Source organism: Xenopus tropicalis, chromosome 7, assembly GCF_000004195.4.
Source record: "Xenopus tropicalis strain Nigerian chromosome 7, UCB_Xtro_10.0, whole genome shotgun sequence".
In the NCBI taxonomy this organism is placed as follows: domain Eukaryota; kingdom Metazoa; phylum Chordata; class Amphibia; order Anura; family Pipidae; genus Xenopus; species Xenopus tropicalis.
In genome coordinates this window covers 24251509-24274151 of record NC_030683.2, presented here as the reverse complement: position 1 = coordinate 24274151, position 22643 = coordinate 24251509, and the positions used below count along the sequence as shown (strand labels likewise).

General features: G+C 39.3%; 1 protein-coding gene across 2 annotated transcripts in view; it reads left to right on the top strand.

Moving 5' to 3' along the window:
* Positions 1–22643, top strand: part of dock1 (dedicator of cytokinesis 1) — a 215706-nt gene that overhangs the window by 53398 nt on the left and 139665 nt on the right. For both annotated transcript variants that reach the window (XM_012959631.3, XM_002932662.5), the window contains exons 18-25: positions 936–1119; positions 1811–1908; positions 3594–3683; positions 4320–4420; positions 6121–6255; positions 8017–8125; positions 21810–21880; positions 22505–22611. In XM_012959631.3, the coding sequence (XP_012815085.1) occupies positions 936–1119; positions 1811–1908; positions 3594–3683; positions 4320–4420; positions 6121–6255; positions 8017–8125; positions 21810–21880; positions 22505–22611 (895 nt within the window). The remainder of the gene's footprint in view (positions 1–935; positions 1120–1810; positions 1909–3593; positions 3684–4319; positions 4421–6120; positions 6256–8016; positions 8126–21809; positions 21881–22504; positions 22612–22643) is intronic.

Below are 22643 nucleotides of genomic sequence, written 5' to 3'. Positions count from 1 at the left end.
TATTGCTGGTGGGAGGGAACTTCCGGGAGATTAGTTGCCCACGCTAGCCAAGATTTAACCATGGGCGACTAATTTTCCCATGTGCTACTGCCCTAACCAATATCTGAAACAATGTCTTCATTTATTAGCCTTTAGATAAGATGCTGATAAAGTATATCAGTGCTAGAAAAGCTCCTCACCAAAGTTGGTCTTGAGTCTTCATTCACCAAATGGTATCATCTGTGGGCGTTTAAAATTAATAATTTTGAAGACCAACTTATTAACCCTGCCAAACTTTCTCAACCAAAATTTAAAACTCTGTGTGGCATAATGATCCAGCTTATTCACCTATGAGTGGCCAACATCAGGCCTTTGGCACACTAAGCATTTTGGTTAAAAAATGCTAGTAGATATCATCACAAAATCTTACTGAAAGTAACCAGCCAATATCATAATAACATTAATAATAAGAACCAAATTCTTCTTATTAATCTTATTATTATATTGGCTGGTTGGGTAATAACATGCTGCTAACTTGCTAATGCACTGTGTCTGATGAGATAATGGGAGGTGTGTATTTCACATGACACACTATTTTTTTTACCAGTGATTTCATGTTTGTGATTGATATAACAATATTCTGAATCATAATATGAAAATTAAAGAATCACAGTAATTAACAGCATTATTCCTGCATATTGAGGAGAACCAGCTGATTTTAGCAATGAATTAAGTATTTGTTTTGCAGGTTCCCCCGCACTGTTTAAGTGCACTTTTTTCCAAGGGAACTGAATATAATTACACACTTCCCGCTGCTTAGGGAATTTGTGCACCACCCATTGAGAGTGTCACCCCAGTAAACTGCTAAATCACTTTAAACCTGTTTGCTTATTAGATTTCTGCTTTGTGTAAGCCATCTCCATTCTTGAATGTTTTATCATGCTGTTGACTAACAGGCCGAGGCGAAGAAACAAGAGGATGTGGCCACGTACCTTGGCCTTCCTTCAACCAAAATTGAACTGGAAGAAAGAGGACACTATACTTCCGGGAAAACCATGGTTAACCTTGGCAATTGGACTATTAGCAAGGACTCCTTCCAAATATCCACATTGGTCTGTTCGACTAAACTCACCCAGAATGGTATGGTGAATTCTTTGTCTTATATTACTGAATCTAGAAAATGTGATAAGTTGGCTAAAGATTGGATGCACCAAATTAGGGCAAGTCATAAGTGTTCAGCCAAACTAAATAGAACATTGTATGCTCTGGAATATGGTAGTCCGCTGAGTTTAAAAAATATAATTGTAGTTTTGTGCCAAAGGTTGCCTATCCCTGTTCAGGGTCAGATTGGGCAGGCAGGATACTGGGAAACCCCGCTGACCCAGGGCCACTCTCCATGCCACACTTTGGGCTGGCGGAGGAGTCAGTAACTGGGGCAGGGGCCCATGAAGTGGCAGCCCCAGTCTAACACTTTCCCTGTTATATGAAGATTAACACAAATGGGTTGTTTGCAACTGTCCCTAGAAAAAAATAAATTGTAGACTGTATGAGAAGGACTGCTATGAAGGGACGTGATACAAACCACTCTCTCTATCATCTTGGAGCCTAAGATATTTAACACTGCATTTGTGTGACTCTGCTAAACACAGTTGGCTCAAAAGTAATTTCCTCTTCCCTTTGAGTGGAACTGGCAGCTGCCCCTGGCTGGCTACTAGAAATACAGCAATATATTATACTGAGGTAGCGCACAGTTAAAGTGCAGCTAATAAATATTGTCATTTTAACAAGTGTTCTGCTCATTCTTTATGGGTATGGATTGTGTCTCCTGCAGTTGATTTGTTGGGTCTTTTGAAATGGCGCTCAAATACAAATTTGCTGCAACAGAATCTGCGTCAGCTGATGAAGGTTGATGGTGAAGAAGTCGTTAAGGTAATGTGCCAATATAGTTGGTATTTACTGCAACTAAGAGTAACTATGTAAGTTAAAAATCAGTCTCTATAAAATGTTCCCCCCCCCCCCTTAAAGGAGAACTAAAACTAAACAGAGAAGTAGGATAGAAATGCTACATATTATATTTTTGGAGTTTTTTTTTTACAAGTCCAAAACCACCATAGTCCTTTAGCAGTGAAGATCGGTGGCTCTCAAGATGTCTGCCATAGCTCCCTCTTCTTTACTGCTGATTTTCATCATGTGCCCAGGGCTTAGTGAAGAAGCCATTAATATGGTGTATTCAATATTAAAGTCACAAACCAAAATTCACATTACATGGCAGATGTGAACATAGTAAATCAGCAACAAAATTTTAATTGTCAGCACTGTTGCATTGGTTTCCATGGCAACTGGCTTGCATTTTCTGCTAAATAACCCCTAAAATGGACCAAAAAGGTGAGTGCCTATGAAGGACTGGATCATTAATGTTATAAGGCTGCTGAAGTCTTTCTGCAAGTACAGGAAGTTCAGTATATAAAATACTGCATTTCTAGCCATTTTTAGACTTGATTTGTTTCTCTGTTTAGACTTTATATAATCAGAAAGGTATAAGGTCATAGTGGCTTCTTAGAATGTGCAAAATATCCCACATCCCTCAGGTTTTGGATTAAACTGCCTACTAAGGATATTCAAAGTTAGATTAAAAACAGGTGATCTTTTGGTTTTATTACTACATTTTGCCTATTTATTTTAATCATGTTGGGCATACTTTTAAAAATGGTTGTAGTGGCTGGTTTCCATCAACATAAGCTTTATCAGAAAGGTCAATGTAAATACAGCCATAAGCTCTTATACAACTGCTGCTCGGAGTCCTCGGTGAAAAGAAACACATTTCCTTCCTTCTTTTCTGTATCCATGATCTTCTGTGTCAGATTTTCCTTCTCTCAGGGCACCACACAAGTCTGCTCAGTCCACCCCCTCCCCTCTCTGCTGTAATCTGAGCTTAGAGCTGTTCTCTCCCTGCACGCTGCTGCCTGGAAGTGATGTCAGACCAAGCTAAAATGGCTGCTTCTGTCTTAAACAGAGGGAGCTTCTGGGGCTGTTTACTCAGGGATGATCAAGCATTCTGCAGAATATATATCGCCTTCTAGCGTGCACCATTGTGGCTAATCTATTGGCAATAAAATGCCTGAGTCACTTTTCTTCTCCTTTAAACCCGAGAATCAAAGGTGTCTTGACTTCCACTTGAGAACTCTCAGCCATTTCTGCAGGGCGCAGGGTGGCCATCTCCACATTTTGGCACCTGTGGAAGTGAAAAGCATTGTTAGCTTGCCTAATTATGGCAGTTTTAGTATCTATTTTCGTTAGTTTATATTGATCTTGTAGTGCCTTAGGGGGAAGACACACTGGGCGATTGATCAGTTGCGGCAACTAATCGGAACACCACAAACAGTGTGTGAATAGTTGCGGTGACGCTTATATTAACCTATGGCAATTAAATTACCCGCCGTGACCAAGTTTTTTTTAGAAGTCCCTGCAACTGACTGCCCCATGTGTCTTCACCCTTATATAATAGTAGTGTTTAGCAAACTGGCCAAGGTACTTTATCTTTATCAGCCTCCCCCACCCCCCCCCATTTAAATTTGCTGTGATTTAACAATTGCTTCTTGACATTTGTTTTCCAGTTCCTGCAGGACACGCTAGATGCCCTTTTTAACATCATAATGGAAAATTCGGAAAGCGAAACCTATGATATATTGGTATTTGATGCTTTGGTAAGTGGCTTGTAAGTATGGTAACTGCTACAGTATTTGTAGAAATAGACTGATGAGAATAAAGGGTTAGACCGGCCTGCCTGTGTACAGAGTACCAGAGAAACTTCTGGTCGGCCCATACCTTAGTAAGTAATTCCCATCATCCCTTCCTTATTTCTTACACAAGCCCTTTATAACACCTAATTAATTTGGCCTGGGTGTCAATTCCTCTGGTGAATAGGTCCTAGGAGGCCAGACTGACATTGATTATGAGAAATTGGAAAATAATGCCTTTGTTTTTCCCCCAAATAAAGAACGTTAAAAAAAAATATATATATATATATATTTATATCTTTTCTCTCTCCTTCCCTCTTTCTGTGTATTTCATTTGCACATTTACCATATTGCATAGAACATGATTTATCTTAAGAAGCCAGTGTTGTTCCCCGTATATGAACATATCAACATTTTGCTGGAGTCTGCATGATCATTGCCATATATATTCAGTTGCACCGGGTGACCCTTTGTTTAGCAACTGCAGCAATGTGCGTGTGTATAGAAATGCTTTGACTGCACCACTAGATAACCAACAAATTATGCCTCTATGTTTGCAGTTAGTGAATCTGTGCTGTTAAACCATTAATCTTGCTCTTTCAGGTGTTTATCATTGGCCTGATCGCTGACAGGAAATTCCAACACTTTAATCCAGTTCTGGAGACTTACATAAAGAAGCATTTCAGTGCAACATTGGCATACACGTATGTTTTTTTTTTTTTTTTCTTCAATGCTTGTGATTTAACAGGAATGATTAATGATCAGGAATAGTTTAATAATCATTTGGAAAACTATAGAATGTGTTAAACAGAAACTTGTTACCCTGACGATTCCACGTTACAACATTGCCTTTCGCCATAGAGAGAATTCTTGATTTATTACAGATATGCTTTAACTCTATCACAATGAGTCAGTACAGGAATCGGACCTGTTATCCGGAAACCTGTACAGAAAATAACCTGTACAGAAAAATGATTAAAATTATTTCCTTTTTCTCTGTAATAACACTGTACCTTATATTTGATCCCAACTTAGATGTACTTGATCTATTAGGTTTATTTAATGTTTAAATGATTTTTAGCAGACTTAAGGTACAGGGAACAAATTATGGAAAAAACCCTTATCCAGCAAACCCCAGGTACCAAGCATTCTGGATAACAGGTCTCATATCTGTACTCATACTTGGTAACTAAGCAACCAAATTAATGTCAAACTTTAAACAATTTAAATATTTTTACTAAAAGCTCCAGGTCCCAAGCACTCCAGATAATAGATCCCTTGCCTCCTTATAAACTGTAAAATGCTATTCACAGTTGATAATGGTATGTAGAATTGCTGGTAGATTGGTCTTGCTGGGCTGACTCCTTTTATTTTGGTTTATTCAGCCAGTCATGTGACCAGCACCCAGGAGATTATATTAGCCAGTGGGACTTGATTTGGTCTGTTTGATGCAATAGGACTCTTGGATAGAGGACTCTGACACATTGATTTTATGATCATGAATTTGTTGACCATCTTGCATGTCATGCTGTCCTCTTACCCTGTTAGCTGTGTCATGTCTTTTTGAATTATTAAATGTGTGTCACGGTTTAGTAAGAAGTCCTCCCTTTGCATTTCATGTTTGACCAATCACCTCACAGATATGGCAAATCAAGTAAATGGCTGGCTTAGAGTTTTCGTCTGTGTTTGATCATCTTTAGACTACCGTCACATGGGTCAACCAAAACCAGCTTTGATTGCATACTGCCACATGGGGCTGATTTAAGGCTAGTGAATAAATGAAGGTGAATATTGGTCCCTATGCTAGCCAACATATGGAGCCCTATGCAAGCAGGTACACTAAGCCAATTTCACTTTAGAAAAGTATGAGTATGCATTTTGGCACTGAAACATGTGAGCATACCTGTACCTGGGCTGAGGAAGTGGCTTTGGGTTCAGTAACAGGAGCAGGGCTGTATTTACCATATAGGCACTTGAGGGCCTGTGCCTAAGGTGGCAGCTTGGGGGTGGCTGCTCTCGGGTGCATATATGGTAAATAAAAATTATGTGAAAAAAAGACCATTTTCCGCTGCCACCAGAGCTTTTCCTATGAAATCCACACGCAGAACATTGCGCAGTGGCATTGCTTTCGCCAATGGGCGCAGCAGTGGTCTGGTACCTAGGGCAGCACCGGACCAAAAATACAGCCTTGAACAGGAGAGGACTGATGCCAGCAGCAGGGAAGATAAACACAGGCCAAGAATGAATGGCGTTAGCCTTAGAATGTGACTATTATAGGAGTGAGAAGGAAGTATTTGGAAAAAATGTACATCTGTTGCTCGAATTCGCAGAATAATGCAGAATGATTGGATTACACATTGCAGTTTCCACTATAAGTACTTTTTTTTTTTTTCTCTTTTGCCAGGAAACTGACTAAAGTGTTAAAAAACTATGTTGAAAGTGCTGATAAACCACAGGTGATGGACCAGCTATTCAAGGCAATGAAAGCTTTGGAATACATCTTTAAATTTATTGTGCGATCCAGAGTATTGTTTAACCAGTAAGTTTGCTTTTTATTTTTTGCCTTGTTATCTAACCTATGTCATTGTTTTTACTGTACGAAGTGTGCATTACTAGAGGATATCCTTATAAAATGCACTGCCTAGGTCTAGTTGTGTTAGCAGTACAATACATTATAGCAACATGTCCCTGTTTTACTGCCTATTTGAATATAGTAATACTTTTATCTACTGTAGAAAAATGCATTTTTTCATAGCTTGCAGTGAGTGAATCCCCAAAAGGTATAATAACTCATTTTCAATAAGCATAACTCTGTCAGTTCAACTGAGGATGGAAATAAAATTCCTAACTTTTGCATGGTTGGACTTATTTAGTGCAAAGCCGTAGTCCTAGCATTACTTTTCAACATATACTCTAGTATTTAGTTGCAACTAGTCAGCAACTTGCCTCTCTGTTCCTCTCAGGGGACATAACTCTTACCATTTAACAGCTTGTTTACCCATAAGCATCCATTTAAAATGGTCCAGTGTTTGCTGGGATTTAAAAAAAAATTTTGCCATGTAAAAAAAATTGCCTTTAAGTTGTCCCACCCTAAATCACATGATTCAGTTGCCTGGTGGTTTCTTGTAGGTGTAAGAAAGAAGTGTGACCAAGAGCATATTTATGTTAAAATTACAGTGGTTTTGTTTATAGTATATAAAATTCTATATTCAAGACATGTTCCTTTCAGTATCACTTCATAAATATTCTCTGTGGGGATATGCTTATTTGTCATCATAGTTTTGCACTCTGAATGATCCCCCATTACTTTGTGAGAGTTGACCAGTGATGATCTTGATGCCTCACCAGCTATCAGCTCTGGTGTGCAGGCTTTTGTAATCCAATCAAAGGCCCTCTGAAGTCTCCCATTATTAGTATATAATACACAAGAGCCATGAATATCCTGTAAATGATATCCTTATAAACATATCTTAGTGATGTAATCATTTATAATCAGTGCTTAGTGATTTCATTTCTGTCACATGACTCACTGAAACTTGTGTATTGTAATAAATAATATACCCCCTGTTGTAAAATGTGAAGATATAACATGTCACCTTGCACGGCCTTGTACTTTTATATGGTAATGAAACTCCTCGATGACTTATAATAACCCTATATTTTACAACAGAGCGTACTTTATTCACTATATATATATAGGGCATTAAGACATTCTGTGCATTAAGCTACCAATATATGCCCTCCCCTTTAAGCAAAACAGGGATTGTTTGTCCATATATTGCAATATATTCAAGCTAGCCAACTACGTCTTACGCTCACTTTTATTGAATTCATTAAGAATTCTGCTGCCTCATTATACATTTTTCACAGGAAAGAAGTTTAACTGCAACTTACTTGATTTCAAGGTTAAAACTCCCAAATGGTTGCCCTTTTATTGGCCCATTGGGATCACCTGACTGTAGCTTGTAATCCACTGCTTGAACAAATGTGTTACTTCAAAGAAAACGTTTATATAGAGTTGATGAAAGTGACCGATATGTCATTTTAGAGGAATAGCCTTTGTATTTGGTGCTTTTTGTTGCACTACGGAGAGCTGTTCTGTAAGAATTATGATTTCATAGAAATACAAATATTTTACCTCCTTTACATTTATTTTACCTTTTTAGGTACACAGAGGCAACATTTTTGCAGTTTAGGTTCTTAACTTCTTAAATTTAACCTAAAATAATGTCAGATATTTTTATTTTCTCTGATTTTGTTGGTGAATGTAATTTTCTTTGCTCTCATTTTAAAAACACAGATTGTATGAAAATAAAGGAGAAGCTGAATTTACAGAATCCTTGATACAGCTGTTCAAATCCATCAATGAAATGACAAGTACTATCACTGATCAGACTGTTATAGTAAAGGTAAAAAATATTTGTTCTTATTTTTCCCCCATTTTTTTAAATATAAATAAAAATGAAGCTAGGGTAGCTGGAGATTTAGAGATTGGAAAATAAAGAAGTGGGAACCCGAAGTGGATACTGGCAGTTGGAACACTGGTGGTAGGTACAAGTGCCTGGGGAAGAGAAATGAGAAAGAGAAACTGGACAATTAAAGCAGATTGAGATTTCTTGGAAATAGAAGCTGGTATTTGAGAGTGAAGAAAGAGATTATAAGAAATGTATAGGATCTTAGAGAACGGAGACAGATATAAGGATTTGGTCCAGGAGGTAGGTAGCTTAAGACACGCACTATATGTGTGGTCGGGAAGATGGAGGTGTGCAAGGTAGAAGGTAGATGGTTTTGTTTTGTCTACCTGAACACTAACACCAAAAATCGAAAGTGTAAGTCATTTAAAAATATCATCCTGGAAAAACAGCAGGTACTGAAATGAGCAATCCTACAGACAGCAGTTCCAGAATTCTATTTTGCGCACACACACAAAGAGCAGCCCTATGTGTTTTGTGTTCTCTTAAGATGGGGATCCCCAACCTTTTTTTTTACAAGTGAGTCACATTCAAATGTAAAAAGAGTTGGAGAGCAACACAAGCATGAAAAATGTTTCTGTAGTTACAAATATGGGCTCTACGTGAGGCTCTGTTTGGCAGTACATCTGGATTTTATACAGCCAAAACTTGCCCAAAAGCCAGGAAAATAAGCATCTGCTTTGAGGCCACTGGGAGCAACATCCCAGGGACTGGTGAGCAACATGTTACTCATGAGCCAATGGTTGGGGATCACTGTCTTAAGACATGGGGACTCCAGGCAGATAGTGTCCTGGTTGTAGTATTTCATAGGTCAACAAATACTTGACATGTGTCCAACTGTAACCCACCTGGATCCAACCCATACACGATCTGACCTGCCATGCCCAACTCTCCCATTACTGATGTCACTGGGTGGGACAGGGCAGAGGAGACCCATGTATATAACTGAAAGGGCCTTATTGGCGCTAACCACTGCAACACTGTGCTGCCAGAAGTTCCATCTACCCTGAAGTAGTTTCCTATAATTATTCTGCTAAATTCTCATGCTAGCTGCAGGTTTAAAAAAGAGTTAATTGGATCTAAAAAATTGTGTCTTGGTAACGGCTCCTTGTGTCAGTAATAGTTGAATACCACGGAGGAAACATGACATATGAAAACAGTTTGTTATGAGAAGAGAAAGAAAAAAAAGCTGAAAATTGCTTTAGGCTATTTAAACCATTTTTCCCAGGGAAATAAGTAGAGTTTAAGATTTCGAGCTTTTCAAATACTGATTAGCATGTCAGCCCAGTGAAAATACCCAATGATATATTTGATTAATATTAGAGTGTGGTGATGGCAAAATGGATTTCCAGCTGTGCTGGGGGAAGGGTTTACAAAGAAAATCTTTAGAGCAATTCACATCAGGCATTTTGGGAAGGTCGTGTAGCAGTTTCACTTTTAATTATGGGATGACTTATGGGATTTATGTAACTGCTTTTTTTTTTCTGCCGTAGCACACAAGCCCGGTAATGGGGCTTTGACGTTTTGTTTTTAGGTTGTTTGTAGATGACTGGGTGGATCTTGTGTTGTTTTGTATCATGTTGACAGGCCCAGACTGGCAATCTGTGGATTCAGGCAAATGCCAGAGGGGCTGCTGTAGGATGCCATAGGCAATCAATTTATTGGGCTAGTGGGGGCTTTTTGGGCCTCCCTGCCCTGTATCCAAGTCTGGACCTGCACATGGAAATGGTGTCACAAAGTGTTTCGATGTATATGATATATGTTTCAAGAAAGGGTCTTACAACAACCTTTAGGTTATGTGTGGGCATAAACCAGCAGAATATTTCCTAAAATTGACCGTTAGCTTGAAATGTGTTGTCAACAAATGCCAACAGGGGTGCAGCTGCCATGAGGCTAGTTGAGAAACTTCTGGTAACTTTTAGAGAGAAATTTCTGGTTATTAAACCAGAAATTCAGCTCTTCTAGTACAGACAGCATGCACTCTCCATTAGTGATGCAGGCCCCTCTGGGCCCCCTTCAGCGGAGAATAGGTAAGTGCTTGGGCGAGCGGGGTAGTGGCATCGCAGGAGCCTCCTCAGGGAGGCTCAGAGCATAGAATTGCCCCTGAATTCCCGAAAATAGAAAATGAAATGGCATAACACTTAAAAGGGGAAGGAGGTTCATAGGGTACATCTCTTGCCTGGGTCTTTAGGGAGGGATTTATTTAAGGCCCAGACAATATATTTAAGTGCAAAGAAAATCATTTTAGGGCAGCATTGACCTGCAGAATCGAAATCAATGAGGAGCAGTGTTTTAGAGCTATAGACAACTAATCTGCAGAATTAATTTGCTGTACTGCCTTAATACTCTGGATCTCTGTGGAATTCTTCTGTTCATGGTGACTTATCAACATGTTAGCCATCTCCCTCCCTCTCTCTCTCTCTCTCTCTCACACACACACTCTCACTCACTCACTCACTCTGATGTTTACTGCTGTTAGCAGTACAAAGGAAATATTCTGCTGCTATGATATAACAGCCTTTTTTAATAGAGTTGAGGAGTTAGTATGTTCACTCCAGTTGCCTTCCACACTCCGAAAGCATACAGGCTGGCTAACTGGTTCTTGATGAAACTGACCATTGTTTGTGTAAATGGAATAAATACCTTAGGCCACAGGCACACAAGGGAGCAGGCACAGGGGTTGGCTGGTTGGAGTTTAGGAGCTGGTTCTCAGCCTGCATTTATCCGCGCGCCTAAAATCGGCCTGGTGTGCCCATTGTCCACTGGCTTTGGGACTGATGTGAAGATCATCAGTCCCAACCTCTCTGTAAAGTACTGTTTTGATACTAGAATTTGTAAAGAGTAGAGTTAAAGAGAAAATTTCTATGGAGTAAGGCTGATGCCACACGTGGCGTTTTTCCGCTGCGGTTTTTTCTCGCCCTAAAAACGCCGCACAAGCCACACATGGCGTTTTTCAGCCTAGTACTGGTGACGTAAGCAAATCCCGTTTCCATGGTGCTAATAGCGCAAAAGAGCAAAAAACTCAGCGTATTTCCGCTAGGTCTGCCAGCTGCCTTTGCGTATACATAGGAATAGCTTGCTTTGCAAATACTGGCGTATTTCGGCCTACACTTGAAAAATCCGTGCTAAGGTGTTTTCTAGCGTATTTCCGCATTGTGTGGTTTGCTTTGAGTCTTTTCAAGCTATTTTTATGGATGATGATATCGGGCGTTTTTCAGCCGCCGAGAGAATTAGAAAATACGCAGTGGAAAAAATCCACGTTTGGCATCAGCCTAAGAGATTTTAGTGCAATATAAGGCAATTTATGACCTTTGATTAGCCATGCAAAACCACTACATTTTTTTTTACATTATTTGGAGATCACAACTATTGCAGGGCACCCAAAGTCAAATATTGCTCCATGCATTTGTCAAATTCTTGTCAAGTGAGCTGGAGATGCAAGGCAAGGTATTTATGGTTTAGGCTAAGGGCACACATGCTGCTCTCAGCCTGCCCTGACAAGCACTGCTTCCGCCTCCACTCGACTACACGAAGACGGAGGTGGATGCTGTACTTGTCAGTGCAGATTTACTGAGGTGCATAGGGGAGCAGATCCACTTCTCTCCGCCTGTAAAGGAAAAAAAAAAAAACAGACTGAGGGCATTGTGCCCTAAGCCTTAAGATTTGGCAGGCTGGCACAGAATATTTTGTCTTGAAATATTTGGTTAGGTAATCACCCAGTTAAATTTGGGGCACCATGTATCTCCCCAACACACTTTAATCCCCCAAGGAACTTTCCTGGCCTCTGTATAGCATCAGGGCATGCTTGTACACTAACATAATGATGGCATTGCTTTATGTGTGCTTTATCTGTATGCTGAACTGTCACCAAGATGGTTGGTTTCATTTTGACCTTATATACCTTTCTGTATTGCTTGTACTAGTACTTTATCCTTATAGTGACAGCAATGGGAATTAGGGATGCACCACATCCACTATTTTAGGATCCAGCCAAATGCCAAAGAGAACCATTTGCTTCATGCGGTGAAACGATTTTGCTTCTGTGTTTGTGACAAAAAGTTACATAATTTTAAGGATTCGGTTGGGCCAGGGGCATGGTTTCAGCCAAATCCATGCCCTGCTGAAAAAAGGCTGAATCTTGGTCAGATCCAGAACCAAATCTTGGTGCATCCCTATTTGGAATAATTTTATTCCACTGTATGTATTCTGTTGTGAAATTTGAGAAAGAATACCAACCATTATCACCAAACCCAGGGCCTATGTCAATTACGTTGCTAAAACCCTAATGGTCTGTGCAGCAAGTGAGCATGGTATTGTAAAACTTTTTTTACAAACATAAATGAACATAATTAAATAACGTGTAGACCCAAACTCAGCAACAAATCTAAAATTTACACCTAGGCCCTAAACTACAACCATACATGCTCCCACCGAGGAGCCTTACCCAGACCACTGTTCATGTATTTGATGACATGACCATTCCTCATGTAGCCAGCTGTTACTGATTTTTCATCCTTCATTGCCTTTTAACTAAATAAGTACTATTTAAAACTAAAAAAAAAAAAAAAAAATCTGTAAATGTTCAACAAGGGTATGTTGTTATGCCCAGGGAGAACCTATAGTGGCCGCATTGTCATGAAATGATAACATGCTTGCATGTACTCTAATTGCCCCTGTACAGGGTAAATGAATACAGCACACCAAGAGGGTTATGTAATAAAAGGCACCAAGTTTGCCCGGGAGCAGTAACCCATAGCAACCAATCAGCAGGTAGAATGTACCTGTTTGTTTTTAAACATCTTATTGGTTGCTATAAGGTACTGTCTCTGTTACTGGGCAAACTTAGTGCATTTTTAGTATATGGAGGCTAGAGTTCAATGATGATGAAACAAGGTAGAGGATACATTGATTTGGAAGTTAACATTACATTTTTTTCCAGAGCAGAGACTGAGACTCAGTGGATGGTTTAAACCGCTAGTTACTGCAAAGCCTGTGCTAACCAATATTGCATTTTAATTATTTGAAACACGGCAATCATAGTAACCTTTTAATAATAAAATGACAAGATAAAATAGAACAGGTACATTCTGCTTAAGCTTTCATTATATCTCTCTTGGAAACTCATCTCTGTGATAAACAGAAATGCTCTTATTAAACTGTATGTCAACATTGTTACCATCAGTCCCTTTTAACAACTAATTCATTAAGCTTGCATTTCCATGGGAACGGTGCCTACCACAAATTAAGTAGAAATAGATGGAAAGAAGCCTGCAAGGAAGAGGGTATGGCTGCAGCTTTTTAGTGCACTAGGGTGTTTTAATGAAGCATTAAAATGAGAATGTTTGATTGAGAAGTCTCATTGATCTGTTGTCTCTAGGCAATAAGGCATGGGACTTCTCCAGGCAGGATTCCTAGATGTTACAAAAACTATTGCAAAATTCTTATTATACCAGGATTTATTTCACTTTTAGAAAATTTTTGTTTTTGGCTGAATGTTTTTTTTTTTTTTCTGTTTCTTGTTATGGCTTTATTCAATTGATGCATGGCTTAACAAAATGATTTACTATAAGGCAGACTGGCATCTATTTGGCTCAAAAGCTTCTGAAATTACTCGACTGCATCTGCCATTGGCTTGAATGGTAAGCCCTGACTGCAACAGTACTGTGCTTTAAAGCTAGAAAGCAAAGTTAGGCACCCACATATATATATATATATATATATATATATATATATATATATATATATATATATATAAAGTCCAAATGGATCAGGCACTCGCGTATCAGCAGGATTTAGGGTGCCTGGGTGCAGAATTAAAGGTAAAGATACTGCAGAAAAGATACTCCGCACTCACAGGACTTATGAAAAATAAAGAAATAATTTATTGGTCAATATTATTGGTATATATATATAAATAAAAGCTGGGTGCCAAGAATCAAATAATTACAATGCATACAATACAATAAAAGTGTGGTCCACCTTTGGGTCCATGTAAATACAGCCATAAGCACTCACAGAAAAGCTGTACTGAGTCCTCTATCAAAAGAAACATAGGATTCCTTGTCTTCTTTAGTGTTAATATGTTCTTTGGTATCAGACTTCCTCTCTCAGAAAAATCCTTAAAGGAACAGTAACACCAAAAAATAAAAGTAACTAAAATATAATGTGCTGCTGCCCTGCACAGGTAAAAGTTGTGTGTTTACTTCCGAAAGTCTACTATAATTTATATAAATAAGCTGCTGTGTAGCCATGGAGGCAGCCATTCAAAGGAGAAAAGGCACAGGAACATAGCAGATAACAGATAAAACACTATTGTATTCTACAGAACTTATCTGTTATCTGCTATGTAACCTGTGCCCTTTCTCATTTTTTCCAGCTTGAATGGCTGCCCCCATGGCTACACAGCAGCTTATTATATAAATTATAGTAAAGTTATTGTAGCAAACACACCAGTTTTACCAGTGCAGGGCAACAGTACATTATATTTTTATTACTTGAAAGTTCATTTTTTGGTGTTACTGTTCCTTTAATTCCTGGGCCCCAGTCTGCTGAGCTTTCTCTTTCTCCTGCTCCCCCCTCCCATAAGAATTCAGTTCACCTCCCATTGGAATGGGTGATCTGAACTACCAGCAGCTAGAGCAGGAACATGGAAACTACTGAGACCAAACTAAAATGGCCTCTTAAACAAACAGAGAAAGCTTCTATGGCTGTTTACTCAGGTATGGTAAAGCTTTTTGCAGAATAAATATAGTGTTCTAGGTGGCACTAATGTGGTGAATCTATTGCCAAAATGCCATGCTTTATTTCATCAATTTCAATTTATTCCATAAATATATATGTATAATTTATATGTAGACAGAGGGTATCACTTAACATTGCAAGCTCAAAAACATGAACATGTGCTAGTCTGTCTGTCATAAACTACCATACAACAGGCAGCCAGGTTCTCAATGCATTTTTCAAAGAAAATAGCCTTAAGGCTTTATAATCAGGGGAGGTTTAAGTGAGTGGTGCTTTTATTGCTGGAATGCAGCTGGAAGAGTTGCCACTACATTACCAACAAACTGTATCTTTTAAAATCAATAGTTCTTATTGGAGGAATGTAGAGGAAGGAATGCAGCTTCTAACAAACCCTTCTGACTGTCAGCTTAAAGAAACATTTCAGTTGATGTGGGAACCAAGTAATCTCTCAGGAATCGCGTTTAATAGACAACAGCCCTCCTTTTATATTTTTATTCTTTTTTTTTGAAACATAATAATGTAATTCACCCAAAAAAATGACTAGTGTAAGGTAATTTTCTTTAGATTAGGTTGCTCTTGTAAAAAGCAGAGTAAATACAATTAAGCAAACAGCTGCTTTTTTGTCCTCTTCTCTTCTTGTTATGGGACCTGTTATGCAGAATGCTCAGGACCTGGGGCTTTCCAGATTTGGATCACCAGACTTTAAGTCTGCTAAAAATCATTTAGAAATTAAATAATGCAATAAGTTTGTTTTGCATTCAGTAAGGATTAATTATACTTAAGTTGGGATCAAGTACAGGTATGGGATCCCTTATCCAGAAACCTGTTATCCAGAATGTTCTGAATTACGGAAAGGCCATCTCCCATAGACTCCATTATTATCAAATAATTCTAATTTTTAAAAATGATTTCCTTTTTCTCTGTAATAATAAAACAGTATCTTGTACTTGATCCCAACTAAGATATAATTACCCCTTATTGGGGGCAGAACAGCCCTATTGGGTTTATTTCATGGTTAAATGATTCCCTTTTCTCTGTAATAATAAAACAGTACCTGTACTTGATCCCAACTAAGATATAATTACCCCTTATTGGGGGCAGAACAGCCCTATTGGGTTTATTTAATAGTTACATAGTTACATAGGGTTGAAAAAAGACCAGTGTCCATCAAGTTCAACCCATCCAAGTAAACCCAGCACACCTAACCCACACCTACCAATCTATACACACATACATACACTATATATACAACCACTAGTACTAACTGTAGATATTAGTATCACAATAGCCTTGGATATTCTGATTGATCAAGAACTCATCCAGGCCCCTCTTAAAGGCATTAACAGAATCTGCCATTACCCCATCACTAGGAAGGGCATTCCCCAACCTCACTGCCCTCACCGTGAAAAACCACCTACGCTGCTTCAAATGGAAGCTCCTTTCCTCTAATCTAAAGGGGTGACCTCTGGTGCGCTGATTGTTTTTATGGGAAAAAAGAACATCCCCCAACTGCCTATAATCCCCTCTAATGTACTTGTACAGAGTAATCATGTCCCCTCGCAAGCGCCTCTTTTCCAGAGAAAACAACCCCAACCTTGACAGTCTAACCTCATAGCTTAAATCTTCCATCCCCTTAACCAGTTTAGTTGCACGTCTCTGCACTCTCTCCAGCTCATTAATATCCTTCTTAAGGACTGGAGCCCAAAACTGCACTGCATACTCAAGGTGAGGCCTTACCAGGGACCTATAAAGGGGCAAAATTATGTTCTCATCCCTTGAGTCAATGCCCTTTTTTATACAAGACAGCACTTTATTTGCTTTAGTAGCCACAGAATGACACTGCCTGGCATTAGACAACTTGTTATCAACAAAAACCCCTAGATCCTTCTCCATTAAGGAAACCCCCAACACACTACCATTCAGTAGATAGTTTGCGTTTATATTATTTCTACCAAAGTGCATAACTTTGCACTTATCAACATTGAACCTCATTTTCCAGTCTGCTGCCCAGTTATCTAATTTTGTCAAATCGCTCTGCAAAGCAGCAGCATCCTGCATGGAACTTATAGTTTTGCACAATTTAGTGTCATCAGCAAAAATAGAAACAGTACTGTCTATGCCCACCTCCAGGTCATTAATAAACAAGTTAAAAAGCAAAGGCCCAAGGACTGACCCCTGCGGTACTCCACTAACCACACTGGTCCAATTAGAAAATGTTCCATTTACAACCACTCTTTGTAATCTATCCTTCAGCCAGTTCTCTATCCAATTACAAATATTTAATGGTTAAATGATTCCCTTTTCTCTGTAATAATAAAACAGTACCTGTACTTGATCCCAACTAAGATATAATTACCCCTTATTGGGGGCAGAACAGCCTTATTGGGTTTATTTAATGGTTAAATGATTCCCTTTTTCTCTGTAATAATAAAACAGTACCTGTACTTGATCCCAACTAAGATATAATTAATCCTTATTGGAGGCAAAACAAGCCTATTGGGTTTATTCAATATTTAAATGATTTTTAGTAAACTTAAGTTATGGAGATCCAAATTACAGAAAAAATCCTTTATCCAGAAAACCTCAGGTCCCAAGTATTCTGGATCACAGGTCCCATGTTTTAAACATTTACTGTTTAATTATTACAGAGAAAAAGTCAATCACTTTAAATTTTTTGCTTAAATGGACTCCACAGGAAATGGTCTTCCCATAATTCAGAGATTCTGGATAATGGGTTTCTGGATAAGGGATACCATACCTGTATTATTGATTAAAGCAAACTATCGGAGAGATGCATTTTTGTTAACATCTTATGGTGACTTCTGTTTCATTAAGTTATAGAACTGACATATCTGTTTAACTGCGAATGATCTACAGCTATGCAGGGGTTCACTATATACAGTAATGTAAGTTTATAGAAGAAGGACTTTCCCTTCTACAAACATTTTGGGGCAACTTTCTGGACTGGTAGCCAACAGAGAACAAAGCCTTAGTGTATTTTTCCAGTGCTACCATTTTAACTATATCCATTGCATTCCCATTATTGTTTGAATGGAGAAATGGCTGGCAATTGTTTCATGCAATATTTAAAAAGCATTTATTCATAGTAATCATTCCTCCAATGACAGTATCTCAAATTAAAATGATTGCAAGGCTAATTTATCATACATGAATAACATAGCATGGCACAGGGAATTTGTCTATATACAGTTAATTCAGATGAATGCATAGTTCAGATTAGAATTTACCAAAATGCAGTCAGGCGCAATTACATTTATACTAATATGGGGGGAATAAAAAGCATTTGATTCCTTTTATTACCAAAAAGTTAAAAAGTTTTCATTTATAAACGTTGGCTTTGCAATCACATGCAACGAAATAATAAATCACTGGAAATTTTGTTCCTCCCCCCCCCCCCCCCAGTGGATTTATATTACAGACATTTTTCAGCTTAGACAAAATCTACTTTCCACTAGCAATTATACCTTTTGTTTAGTGCCTGAAACAGTGTTGAGTTTGGTGCACAGGCTCCTGAGGTTTATGCAGGCAACCTTATGAATTCCATTTCTAGCTGACGTCAAACAAAGGTCCAAATTGCGCCCCCTGAGAATCTCGGGGGCCCACTGTGTGTTTTGAAAGGAATTCTTCAGGCATCAAGAAAAGATGTGCTTTTAGATCTGTGTTATCTGATGTTTCTCCTCTGGAGATATGCAGCAGAAATATCAAACAGTCAGTTTAATGTTAAAAATCAAGCCGCAGTGCTTAGAACGTTAATTCATCCTACAGAAGTAAAAACCTCTGGAAGATGAAATAGATATATTGAGAAGACAGCTGCCTTAAATTTGCAAAGAACTATTAGGAACTGCGAAGCCTCTATAAGAGTTACTGGGTAGTTGGCTAGGATTTGCTGTATTAAATTCAAAATATATGCTAGTTTTAGGTAGGGATTTTTTTCCAGTTATTTACTAATTGTGTGGAGATGTACAGTATGGCAACACTTACTAATCTTATCTGTTGTCTTTTTATTAGTTTTATAGATAAAAATGCTCCATCTGCCATGGCCCTAACAGAGGATACAGAAGACCAGATACAGGAAGACAACCCTTTGAGCCTTTTTTAGGGCAAAGGTGGTCGGGCTTATTAGCTAAAGCCCCTCTTTAGGGCTCTGGCACACGGGGAGATTAGTCGCCCGCGACAAAACTCCCTGTTCGCGGGCGACTAATCTCCCCGAGTCGCCATCACCTGCCATCCCACCGGCGAAAATGTTAGTCGCCGGTGGGATGGCACACGTGGCGGCGCGATTTCGCCAAATCGCCGAAGTTGCCTCGCGAGGCTTTTTCGCTGATTTCCCGAAATCGTGCCGCCACGTGTGCAATCCCACCGGCAACTTACATTTTCGCCGGTGGGATGGCAGGTGATGGCAACTCGGGGAGATTAGTCGCCCGCGAACAGGGAGATTTGTCGCGGGCGACTAATCTCCCCGTGTGCCAGAGCCCTCAGGATCCAACATTAATTCAGACCCCCTAAAACTCTTGAATTTACTGCCCCTAAGCCACAGTTTAAAGAATATCTGCAGAACAAATGTGTTTGGACTCCATATTATTTAATTTAATGACCCTCAACCTGGGCTTTCAGTAGTATCTTTTAGAGCAAATCAGCCTTTACCATAAATCTTAACCTTACTGGCACTCGGTATGTCCCCGTAGAGGTGTCAGCCCCTCAGGGCAATGGCAAACAGTTTTATTCCGGGCATTTTACCATTGAAGTATTCAATAGCTCCACAGGTGGGCAGCAAAAGACCCCAAAACACTTCATAGTGATTTCAGTGGCGATTACCTGATACACGAGTTCATCTGCAGGTCCTGGCAACTCCCATTGAGAGCATAGGGAGAAATGCAGAGACACCATAAGCTTGGGCATCAAAACTGCCATAAATCACGCCACATACCGTTACCTTTAGTATATCTAAGAAGCATAGATTGTTTCTAGAAACTGCATAATCCTCCCAGTTGGTTAAAGTGCTACTTATCAGCCTACAGATCTGATTTTCCCATGTTTATCATCAAATCAGATTTAATTATCTCAGAGTATTGCATAGTGTTTGGCTTGAGTTTTGCTAATCCTGTGTTAAAATATTCAGCTTTTTATCAATTAAGTTGCCTTCTATAGGCTTTCATTTACATATTTTAACTGTCCTATGGATCCCAACAACAAGCAGGCGCTATCAAAGTGTTGCTAGATCAGTGGAGTAATCAATCACTCTAATCTAATGCAGTCACTAAAGTTCTGTCACTGGTGTCAATATTTTCCTCTTTGAATAAGATATTTGCCTTTTGAACCAGTCTTGATCTTTGCTTCTCCTATCTATAATGTATTCCTAAGGGCTTCACGTTAGCTTCTAAATTCTGAGCCTGCCACAACACACTCAGGGTTTTAAAATTAAAAAATGAACATGTTTTTGATGATACTTTCATTCTTATTGAAAGTAAACAGTGGTCAAGATTATCAGAGAGCAAGACTAGATATTGTGCTTATTAGAGAGCAAGACTAGCTATTTTGTCTATTAGGGCTCTAGCACACGGGGAGATTAGTCGCCCGCGACAAAACTCCCTGTTCGCGGGCGACTAATCTCCCCGAGTTGCCTTCCCCTGCCATCCCACCGGCGAGAATGTAAGTCGCCGGTGGGATGGCACACGCGGCGGCGCGATTTCCCGACAAGATTAGATATGCTGGCTATTAAGGGCTCTGGCACACGGGGAGATTAGTCGCCCGCGACAAAACATGTAAGTCGCCGGCGGGATGGCACACGCGGCGGCGCGATTTCCCGAAATCGGCGAAAAAGCCTTGCGAGTCTTTTTCGTCGATTTCGGGAAATCGCGCAAAAAGCATCGCAAGTCTTTTTCGGCGATTTCGGGAAATCGCGCCGCCGCGTGTGCCATCCCGCCGGCGACTTACATGTTCACCGGTGGGATGGCAGGGGAAGGCAACTCGGGGAGATTAGTCACCCGCGAACAGGGAGTTTTGTCGCGGGCAACTAATCTCCCCGTGTGCCAGAGCCCTAAAGATCAAGACTCAATATCCTGGCTATTGGAGAGCAAGACTATATATGTTGGCTATTAGATCAAGACTAGATATGTTGGCTTTTAGAGAGCTATACTCCATATGTTGGATATTAAAGAGCAAGACTTTATATTTTGGCAATTAGAGAACGAGAACCTTGTATGTTGTCTATTTGAGAGCAAGACTAAATATGTTGGCTGTGTTTAACAACCTTATTACAGTGGACTAGTGGACAGGGTTGAGAAATAATTCATGTCAGCCAAGTTACCATAATGTAGTGTATTGGAAATGAACTAGACCAAGAAGCCATAGCACCACGGCAGGCCTGCCACTATTTGTTTTTAGAGCCAGAGCATTAAAGTAGTGGTATGCAAGCACTCCCTTGTGGAGCTACTATTTAAAGGTAACTGTTTAAATAGCCAGAGCAAAGGTTAGGTCTGGTTAAGAGCTGAAATTGTTGCTATGCACCAGACCCGTTAAGCTAGTATGAACAAAGCCAATTTAAAGAGTAAAGTTACAAGGCTCGATCTAATTGGTTTGTATCTTACACACAGAATGCTATGGTAGCTATTAAGAAGCCTGTTCATGTGCAATCCAAACAATTGATTAACAGTCCAAATGATCTGATAGTATACTGTTTAGCCAGACTTCGGACCTTGTTGAAATGTAGAATGCCTAGTGGTGAGTTCTGTATCAGAGCATCTGTCAGTCAGTGTATAGTTCAGCTCCCTTCACTTAATGAAGATTGTGGTACAAAAGTGTTCTCATTCTGCAGTTGTCTGGCAAAGTATTTCTTATACTGTGTTATATCTTTCTGTAGGGAGCGGCACTGAAATATTTGCCTGCCATCATAAATGATGTGAAGCTTGTATTTGACCCAAAAGAACTAAGGTAAGTGATCATTTTAACCTTTCATGTTTATTTTACAGGGATTCTACCTTGATTTTTAGTGTAGCTTTAGTACTAAACACTGTATACATTGCAAATAATTCTACCATTTTATTCTGGAACCAACAAATGTATTTTTTTTTGTTGTAATATAGGGGTGTAGGTAGCCATTTTATTACCTGTCCTCTGGGAGGGGGGTGACACCAATACAGCACGCAGCAGTAAAGCGTGACTTAAGTTTATCAGAGCACAATTCACATGGCTGAGGGCACCTGGGAAACTAAATATAAGTCTAGCCCCATGTCAAAATTAAATATAAAAAAATCTGTTTGCTCCTATGAAAAATGGTTTTCAGTGCAGTATTCTGCTGGAGGAGCACTGTTAACTGATGCATTTTGAAAAAAAAAATAACAGAATCCCTTTAAATCCTTCTTTTTAATTGTTTATTTGCTATCTGCTATCATGCTTAATCTCTGGGGCCTGTCCCCGGAGGGGGATTTGTTCTAATAATCTCCTCTTATGATGGTACATACATGTATCTAGCTAAACGCTTTGAAATCGTACAGTTTTGCAGTTGTGCCATTTCTGTTGTTATGAACATTAACTAGCTGTCTGCAATTTTCACAGTAAATTGTTCACAGAATTCATCCTGAATATTCCAAAAGAACGGCTTGTGCGACAGAAACTGTACTGCCTCATCGAGATTGTACACAGTGACCTGTTTAGTCAGTTAGGTAAGGAATAAAAGTACTTTTCCTGATGTGCC